The 10,780-nt window shown below is 31.0% G+C and overlaps 1 protein-coding gene across 1 annotated transcript in view; it reads left to right on the top strand.

Moving 5' to 3' along the window:
* The window catches only part of LOC106473710 (transmembrane protein 214-like), a 51,242-nt gene that overhangs the window by 4,902 nt on the left and 35,560 nt on the right, over nt 1-10,780 (top strand). Inside the window, exons 3-6 of the mRNA XM_013934392.1 lie at nt 3,170-3,320; nt 5,291-5,422; nt 8,430-8,512; nt 9,202-9,307. Coding sequence (XP_013789846.1) covers nt 3,170-3,320; nt 5,291-5,422; nt 8,430-8,512; nt 9,202-9,307 — 472 coding nt within the window. The remainder of the gene's footprint in view (nt 1-3,169; nt 3,321-5,290; nt 5,423-8,429; nt 8,513-9,201; nt 9,308-10,780) is intronic.

The following is a 10,780-nucleotide window of genomic DNA, read 5'->3' as shown; positions in this document are numbered from 1 at the left end:
AGTGTTTGAGTTAAAATGTAGGCGCCGCAGTGTTTGAGTTAAAATTAAAAAGCTTTGAGAATCTATTTTTGAAGGATTACAATTTTACAGTAAAAGTAACATGATTTTGTATGTAATTATTCTATGGTTATTATGAATGTGTAATATAGACAGGGCTATTGATAACTGATTTATTGTGTAGCTATGTAGGTTGAATTAAATTAAATTCTTCAGGGATAACCCTTGTTTTATAAGTGGCTTGAATAATTATTATATGATCAATGCTATTGTAGACAAAAGTGAAAAATGCATTGTGTGTGTGAAACATTCTGCATTGTGGCAAAATATTTTAAGCACATGCTGCATTTACTCTACTGTGTTGATATCACTCTTTCCTTTGCACCCACTTCCTCGTCAAGAACAGTTGACAAAAGTGGGGAACACTAATTAGTCAGTTTATTGCTTTGCAGAAAGTTAAAGCAGATGAATTGAGTGTGCCCCTGGATTACTTCCAATTATTCATCCAAGTTCTTTGGTGCCGTTTGAGCTTCAAATTTTTTACTTGGTACCGTATAACCTCGTGAATGTTTATATCAGGAATTTGTGTATTCCAATCCGTGATTGTGTGTGTTCCATCCATCAAGATGTCATTTGAACACATTTGTTATGCTTTGAATTATTGTGTTACTAAAAGAGGACTTCCTGTCCAATGAGTCTCTTTCCTAAGAGACTGGCATGATGGATTGCTCATAAATGTCATTAGTCAAGGTGGTATAAATTTTGTTTATATTATTGACACCATTATTGACCAATCCACCATCATGCTGTACTTCAGATGTACATTGACTAGGATATGTTCTCCTCTACCATTGAACAAACTATCGATTGTTCCAAACATTTTGAAGTTGTATTCCTATGTAAAAGAGCACATGTCTCTAGCTTTGCCTATTCAACTCTTTGTTGTCTGATACCAGTATAAACATTCTGGTTTGATTAACCTTTGTCAGCAGTGGTGTTTCAGAGACTATGCATCTAGTGAGATCATTCTGTGCTAATGTCAATCTTACTGTTCTTAAGATAACATTCACACCTGTGTTTATAGCAAGCTCATTAGCAAAATCTGTACACAACTGTTGTCTGTCTCATAAAGAACATACTCTGAAACACTTAATATTGCTTTTGGAAAGTTTGTTTTTTTGTGTCAATCACTTTTAATTCTGTTATTAATAGTGCTGGTTTAATTTATTCTCTTTAGATCCTTCAATGTACCTCCTGCTGAAATGTGAAGTCTTGCATGGAGTATATAATCCTTGACCAATCAGAACTTCGACTTCTACGCATTGGTCGTATGGTATTTGAGTTTTGGGAGCCATGAGAGCACACACTACTATTACTTGGTAAAATATGACTACCTGTACCTTTATAGGCCTTATAATGATTCAGCAGTTAATAATTGCTTGGATGACAACTGATCACAGAATCGAAATAATTTTGAAAACAGTGCTTAAAATAAGTTTAAAATGCAAATATTTTATGATTGCTTCCCTCTCTTTTATGAAATTCAACTGCACCAAATTACAATCATGTGTTAATAGCTTATACTGTGATTGGCTGTCGTCACACCATTATAATGCTAAAAAAGGCAGTTATACTATTTTCAACAGTAGTGTGGTGTGTGTACTTAAGGCTTTAAGTACAGAAATGCCACATAACAAATGTTTACAAATCAGTTTTGACTCATGAAGTCTACATAAAAGCAAAATTTCATATTTCAATAAGAGCTGTTTGAAAATACTGAAAAGGGTATGTGAAAATTTTTATCTTTGATAATAGAACTGGTTGCAGTAGAAAGCCCAAATTCTTCTGTAAGTACATATTCAAATGTTATCTCCAGAACAGTAAGGTACATATTGATATGAAGTGGCTTTATGGATGCGGAGCTGCTTAGGATAGATAATCAAACTGAAAGGTTGAAATGGACATCAGGTTTTTGAACAATAGGATGAACAATAATTTGTTTGAATACAATCAACCAATAACACCTACAGTGAAACATACAACGGGATCAGCACAGGTGTAGGCTACATCTCAATCAATGGTATTGGTCATCTACACATAACCTATGGCACACTTACTGCTGGACATACAATCAGATTCTTATCCATTGTGTCATTGCTTCAGGAACAAGGCCTTTTTTGCCTAGAAGTTTATCTTTCAGCAAGAAAATGATCCCAAATATACAGGAGATGAGGGGAAACAATACCTAAAAGGGAAAAGAGGCTTTTGGAACATTGGTAACCATGGTTTGGGTTGAATATTGTTATCAAACTGTCTTTATCCACTTCTCATTTGAAGAATATGGTAATTTCCCACTTCTCAATTAGTGCTTACTGTGGTATTGACTGGCATGGACTCCCAGTACTGTTATAGCAGTGGGTTTGATGGGGGTTGATCAATCATTATTGTGTCTTCAAAATGAGAAGCTTGTGTAAGCTTTTATGTATGCTGAAAAAAAAAAAAATTAATGATGAAGAATATTATTGAAGAGCTAGGAAATATCCACTACAGAAATTTCTTGATTGTAAAATTTGCTGTGATGGGAATATATATTTTAAAGAAATGAATGAGTCTTTTTTCCAAAGGTATGACATTTTGGTTAAGCACCAGTATGCACATTTATTTGATTAACACTGTCATATACACATAATTTTCCTTGTGTTAATTTATTACCAGACTGCTGTGAATGTATTTATAGATATACATGAACATTACTGATATTTGCATGAATGTCATAAATTTGATATAGATGTGAATGATTGTTTAGTGCATATCAGACATCATATTAGTTACTCTTGAATTAGATATGTTATTTATGAGGGTTAAAGGAGCGTGTTATGCGTGTCTACATGTATATGACATAGTATCTTACAGATTAGATTAAGTCATATATTATGAGTGTGAAACATCATATTGCTTCTTTTCCTTACAAAAAAAATGCATGCCTGAATGTTAAAGTATTAAAATTGAAATTGTTAAAAATGAAATGTATGAAAAACCCTGAATTTTGCATTTTAACATGTAAGTACCTGTAACTAACGGGTGTTACAGTAAAGATTTCAGAATTAGTTTTTATATGCTATAGATTTGAAGGTTAAGTTTTTATACTTAATGTTTTCAATAAACATTTTAGCTGAATTCTGATGATTTCCTTTCACTGCTTGAGACTGTCCAGACCAACTTTCCTAACACCCCATCTGTCTGGTTGAAAGATCTGGCTTCCTACATAAATGAGAAAATGAATGTGGATATTTCTGATCCAGTTTTTACTGGAAAGCCTTTCAGTAAGTGAATTATATAATCAAATGGAATCAAGTTTTACTCAAAAATCTTTACAAGTAACTTATATCATTGGCACTTGAAATGGTTTCATTGAAAATGAATATTGACTTGTGACCCAAATTCATGACAAAAATCATTTAAAAAGTTAATTATATATATATATATGCATTTACCTGGTGACCAGGAAGTACTTAAGTTATTTAGTTATGTGTGACTGTCTCAAATAATCATTTTACAGTGTACATTGTGATCATTTACAAGTGTGTTAATCAATCCGCAGCTGGTGAAAGTTCAAGATTCATTAGGTGTGAATGTATTATATTTTTAAAATTTCTGATCAACTGTTTTAGGATACCATTCACTCCTATGCATGGCATGAGTTGTGTTGATGTTAAGAAAATTCTGGAGATAATTTATCTAATGAATTATATAGCTTGTTTTGATAAACTTACATTAGAAAATATTCAAGTGAACTATATTGCTAATAATATAATCATTATGAAAAACCTTCAAAAAATAAATGGCTATAGTTTTATTTGTATAATTTACAAGCATTTAATACTAATATATGCATTTTGTTAGAAAGCCTTTCTGCAAACCTTTTTGCCAACAAAAAACAACAAGCAAACATATTATTTTTAGTTCTCTAACAATCTCATTTTAATAAAATAATTTTGAATCAATGGAATTTGTAGGATAGTTGGGATCATATTTAAGTAAAGTAAATCATCTAAGATTCTTTAAAACTCAATACTTGTATTTCAGTCGGCAAGAACTTTTACTTTCAGGTCTGAGTGCTGAATACTTGTATTTCAGTCAGCAAGAACTTTTACTTCCAGGTCTGAGTGCTGAATACTTGTATTTCAGTCAGCAAGAACTTTTACTTCCAGGTCTGAGTGCTGAATACTTGTATTTCAGTCAGCAAGAACTTTTACTTCCAGGTTAAAACTGTTTAGTTAAATCCAGAATTTTTACCATAAGCCTTTATCAGGGATTGTTCTATATGTTAAGCAGAAGCTGACCTTTAAGTGAGAATGCTATTATGATTTGATGGAAGATATTGATAGAATAAAACATTTTGTAGAATGAATGCTCTTCAACAAGTAACATACAGGGCTTATGCAGGTCCTTGAAAGTCAGGAAAATGAGCTCATAAAAAATATGAGTAATGAAATCCTAAGAAATGGTTATTTTTAAATCTTGGTCCTGCAAAAGCTTTGAAAGTTTGGTTTAAGATACGAAAGGGAAGATTTCAACTGTAAAAATCAATTTTACAGCTACCTTAATCAATATATGTATAATAAATAAGGATTTGAAAATAATGAAGATTCACAAGAACGATAACTGAATAAATTAAAATAACAGTGATTCTCTGTCAAGTCCCTAATGCAACTGTACTGGACTTTTCTACATTTGATCTGTTTAAGTGTGGTCTTGAAAGCCATTGATCACATAAAGAGTTTGTGGAAAATTTGTCAGAATGTGTGATGTAAGATTGATATCCCCGTCCGTCATAGAAGCTTGTTATACAAGAAGCTGTGGTGTTGATCAGTCATGGCCATCATACTTAGTATCATCAGCAATAGAGGAACTGGTTTCAATACTTGGATTACCATGGTTATAAAGTGTGATTATTCTCAGTATAGTTAATGTATGATAAACTTCTGAAAGAAAATTAGATGAAAAGGTGAATATTTAGTTAACGTAAAGTGATATTTTGTAAGGAAACAATTCAACAAATGATACATGTATTTGTGAGGAGATTTGTATAGAAAATATTTGAGTTATTTAAGTAGAATACTAATAAGGAGATTAAATTATGTATTAAATTATACAGCAAACCATGTTACAGAAAAAGTTGTAAGAGAATTTGACATTTGTTCTGTACTGACTTTAATATGTGCATATGGATAAACATAGAACTTTGTGTATTCAATACACTGTATTATACACCTCTTTGTTTCTACTTCAGCTTACCCACTTTCATTGCTACCAGGAGATATTCGAAAAATATTGAATGAGACTTTGAATAGATGCACTCCTGAAACATTGCAATTGTTTACCGACTTTTGCTTACATACAATGGTTCAAGACATCACCAAAGGTACTGTTGTACTTTTAATTTCAATTATATACCAATTTTTCTAAAATGGAAACTTCAAAAAAGAAAGGAAACTGGAGTTACTCAAAACTAGAACCTTTTTTTTTCCATTTCATTTGTTTTTTTTTTAATTTTTTTCTTTCAGCTTTTTAATTTTTTTTGGTGTTTTATCTCATTTGTTTTTAAATGAGTTTTGGGCAGTTCATTCTTTTGTTTATTTTCCTGTACAAAATTAATTTTATTGTGTTGTCTCCATCTACTGATAACCATCTCATCACCTTCAATCGTCTATTCAATTGTGCGTAATTCCTCTAACTTCTACAAATGTAATGAATATTTTAATTTTTTGTCATTCTTTCTTACCTATCTTATTTTCTCTTATCCAAAACATCACTGTATGTGAAGTTAACAATGGATATATGGTAATAATGTGAAATTCTGCCAATTAATTTAAAACATATTGATTATTAGCTAACATTTTAAATGAATTTTACAACACAATGTTAGGTATGTGTTCTTATGATGCATCAATAGCATTTCAATAAAATTGTATGGCAATGAATAAAATGGCAAATGAAGTTGGTTATTTTTATTTATTTTAGATACTTAGATATATGTAATTTTATCTGAACCTTAAATATGTCTGCAACCAAACCTTCATGTAAATGCAACAGTGTATGAATTATTAAAATATATAAATCATTAATTACATGAAAATATAGAAAATGTAGGGTGTGTTATAAAATTTAGCTCACACTGAATAATACAAAATAATTTAGTTCACACTGTATAATACAAAATAATTTAGTTCACATTGTATAATAAAAAAATAATTTAGTTCACACTGAATAATAAAAAATAATCAGAAGAAAATATTAAATGAAAAAAAATGTTGTTTTTTTTAATCCTAATGAGGAAACTGTTTCTATAATGTAAATAAGATGTTCCTCGCTTTCATATGAAGATTGTTTAACTGGAGCAGACCATAAGACAACTAACTTGAGTTCTTAAATATTGTATTGTCATTTAAAAAAATGTCAGGAGACTGGCTTATCAATATTACCAATAATAATGTCTTCTATGTTCATAAAGTGTCAACTTTGCAATCTGTCTCACCAGTATAACATGTTACAAAGATCACAACTTATGCTGATGAAAGATTTGGATAGATACATGAAACACTTTATAACCTGACAATGATCTTGGTTTTCAACAATCAAAGTACTATTATCGACATTGTCATGTCACACAGCATGTTCTTTTATAAGGAGAACATCATGGGAGTGTGACTGAGTAAATAGTGTTTTCAAAACTGGAGCAAACCAATAAATTTTATAGATGATGGTTGTATATATATATATGCAACCACGGGTCTTTTAGTAAAATTTTCTTTAATGGCTGAATTAGCTTGTAAAGTGAGAATGTTGTCTATTACTAGTTTAGTTACTAGTAGAGACATAGTAGAATGTTGTTGAAGATCTATGGGAAGTTTTATGGTGTTGGTTGAGCAATGGTTTGAGTTTTGGGATATAAGGCTGGATGTGTGAAGAGCTATGTTTATTATGAAAGATTATATATCATTATAAAGATGCTGTAAATGTAAAACCTGTGACAAAGAATGAAACATATGATGGGGGAAGGATGATGAATAAGGAATTTCAGCCGTAGTGGCATTATAATGTGACAGTCAATTCCACTGTTCATTGGTAAAAGAGTTGGTGATGGATGGAGATGACTAGCTGCCTTCCCTCTAGTATTTCACTGTTAAATTACGGATAACTAGTGCAGATAGCCCTTGTTTAGCTTTGCACAAAATTCAAATCAAACCTAATAAAGGGCAACACTTTAGAGAATCAAGAAAAATAGTGCTGATAGCTACATCTGTCTGGAGTACTCTAATTTTAATGAATAAACTCACTATATCATCAAAACTGAGGCTGGAAAGACAATTTGACAAGAAACTGAGAAAGAGATAAGAAAAAATAGCCTATAACACAGTATTCCATAATAGCTTTAATGTTGCAAAGAAAAATTGTTTAAAAGAAATTACATGAATCCAATGAAAACTTCATTATCACCACACATTTTGTACAGTGAATTATGTATAATTTATTATTTTAGGCTCTGTTTAATATTTTCACAATTAAATTGAATTGATGAATAACCATTTATTACAGAGCATTTCGTCAAGACTCAAGAATTCTAGTGGCACTACTGCTGAATTTAGTGGTGTAATTTGTTTAATTGCCAATTTATATCATATCTGTTAAGAATGTGCATTGGTGTTGATAATGTATCATTTTGTTTTGGGGCATTGGAACAGCTCTACATAAAATGTTTTGCATGGAACTTTCAAAGATAAAAGTATAAAGAGTGTTCAGAAAGAAACAGCATTTTAATTTTTGTGGACCAGCCACCATATTAACACTGTTGTTGATGTCAACCAAACATCACTTCTCAGTATAACCTAGTCTCTCAAATATAAAACATTTTTCTCTATTTTTCCACAAGCTTTATCATTACCAGTTTTGTACATTTCAGTTGTAGTGTTAAGAAGCAGCTGTATGAAGATGCTTTAAGAACTTAGGCTTTCTGTAAAGTATTGTTCGGGTAAATCATCTTTGAGAAACCAAAAAATACGGAAGCCAAATGATGTTAGATCTGGTCTATTGAGAATGGCTTCGAGACTGTTTCAATAAACATCTCAGTTGCTGCTGTTGTAGCAACAAGAAATACAGAACTTGGTATAAATATGCTGTAGGAGGACATCTAGTAGTGGAAGGATACTCTTCTATTATGACCATCCATTAGCCATAGTTCACCCATATGGGAAAGATCTTGGTTCTTTCTCAACATACTAATGTAAAATGCCCTTAACTGTTTAAATATTACTGATGCAAGGATTATTTTGATTGCATATTACATGTTTAAAGATTTGAAATGAATAATTACTAGTATTTTAAGTGAAGAAAAATAATATTCAGGTATTTATTTAATTTCCAATTTTCAGGACATCCAACATGTGGTTATAGACTATTTTTACAGTGTGTAGCCCATGAAAAACCAGAAATAATCCTAAAAAACTTAAACAAGGTAAGAAGTTGTGACAATTCAGAAGGTCCCATTTCTTAGTTTCATATCTTATGGTTAACCATTATTTTTTTTTCTGTTCATTATATCACATTTTATATGCTATTTTAAATGCTAATCTAGTGATAATTTTGTAGAACCACAGCTGACCTTGATTTGAAACTGTTTCTCCTTCTGAAACACAAAGCACACATTTAGTCTGTACATTGACCTTTATACTATTGTATGTACAATGAGATTTTGAAAAGGTTAACTTTTGATGGTTGGTTTTATATACTTTGCAAAAAACATGTTTTTTTGTTTAATAGCTCTACACGTATAATTATTCTTTTTTAATGTGTTAATAACTTCTGATCAAATGTAAGTTGTTAAAATATACCGTATATATATAAATGAATACATGTTAGTGCAATTTTGATTTTTTATTAGATGTATAATCAATATTTAGCAAAATCTAGAAAGTATATTTTATATGTTAAATCTTAAAATACTGATCTTTGAAGCATATTGGAAAATGCTTGAACTCATTCTACTGTTCAGCATGAAGTACCTCTTGAAGTAAAAATGGATAAGACTAATGAATTGATACTGGTAATTGCTGACTTAACTTATAAAATACTACATTAATGTTTCAGTAAGAGAAGTAAATTTAACAAGAGGATAGTGAATATTTTAAATATCTTCTTTCACAGTGTAGTGATTTTAGGAAGTCGTACCAAAATCGTCAACCTGTGTGTCTGTCTGTTCTATGGGCTGCTGGACAAGCTGGTGCAAAGGATCTGAAAGCTGGATTGAAAGGTATAAACTAAGTTAAAGTACTAATAGTATTTTGTAAAATTAGTATCTAAAAAGTACAGTAAATGTGTGCTTTAGTTTAAAAATGAACTCTTGAAAGAAATTGTTTTATTTTGAATTGACTTGTAATTATTGTTGCAATTGTTTTGATGTAATTCAGAATATATCAGTTTTATAAGCTAAGTATGTTTTTTTAAAGGATGTATATCTGTGAGAAGGGAATTTTATCCAGAAGTAATGCCCAAAAAATAAATATTCACTATAAAAGTTGTTTCCCTATTATAGAACCATCTTGTACTGTATTTGCAGAAAGGAACTATTATATTTATATAATTGATACTTGAAACTATTTTCACATAGGTTGAGGTGTCCAAACCTTTTATTTTAGAATGTAAATATATAACATGCAAAGGGTAACCATGAAATAAATATTGTGTACCCCATACATACATGTTATTCAATGAGTCTATTTTTTAGTTATGGAACTAATAATATTTTGTTTCAATGTTTACTGAGTGGTGTATAATTCTTACACTGAAGTATTGATGTAGTGAGGCATCAGTTCATCATGGCATAGTTACCTGAGGAATAGCTGCGATCATTGATATTTGATGTATACCAGCTGAAATAAGCAGTATCACACACACACATATGTCTGAGAATAAACTGTGTGATGTGGCTCAGTAGTGAAGAAATGGTCTCCTTCTCTGTGCAAATACTCAGTCCCATCATATTTCAAATAAGGTGTCCTCCATGGGCACCTGCAGGAAGTGGCAACAGGGGGCATTTGACCCCCCCTTATATTTCACAAAAAATTCCATGTATTATAATGTAAACTTAGCATCGTAGTTAAACTAAATATTTTTAGTAATATTTATTAAAACTGTAACTTTGTGCTTTTGCATACATAACACATATTATTTTAGTCTGTTGACTCTAAAAGCTTATCCCCTACATACATATTTTGCCCCCCCCCCCCAAAAAAAATATTTCTGTGGGTGCCTATGATGTTCTCTTTGTATTCAAGATAGCCTTCAGAGTGACTTATCTGTACTATCTAGGTATTGTCTGCATTGCACAGGTGAGTTACGGATACGAATAAAAGGGATGTTTGTGATAATTTATTTAATTTTCATCATTTGTCAGATAAGGTAAACACAATACATGTAAATAAAGAAATTTGACGAGTAGACAAAATTTCCATCTTGCAGATTCTTGACCTTTAAGGAGTGTTGTGAGGTGGTTTCCATAAACAGAGTAAAACTTTTACTAACATTAGTGTGTACTTTGACCTTTATTAGGTCATCAAGAAATTAATGTCTCATTTTGGAACACTTTCATTAACCACCCCCAAAAAAATGTACATCACATATAATAGTTAAATGAACTGCCTATGTTGGAATTGATATTGATGCTCTGAAGATGCTTTTTGAGTCTAACCCAAGGCAAAACGCGTGAGAAATGGCCCTCAAATTA

Source organism: Limulus polyphemus, unplaced genomic scaffold (assembly GCF_000517525.1).
Source record: "Limulus polyphemus unplaced genomic scaffold, Limulus_polyphemus-2.1.2 Scaffold133, whole genome shotgun sequence".
In the NCBI taxonomy this organism is placed as follows: domain Eukaryota; kingdom Metazoa; phylum Arthropoda; class Merostomata; order Xiphosura; family Limulidae; genus Limulus; species Limulus polyphemus.
This window is presented reverse-complemented; position numbering and strand designations above follow the sequence as displayed.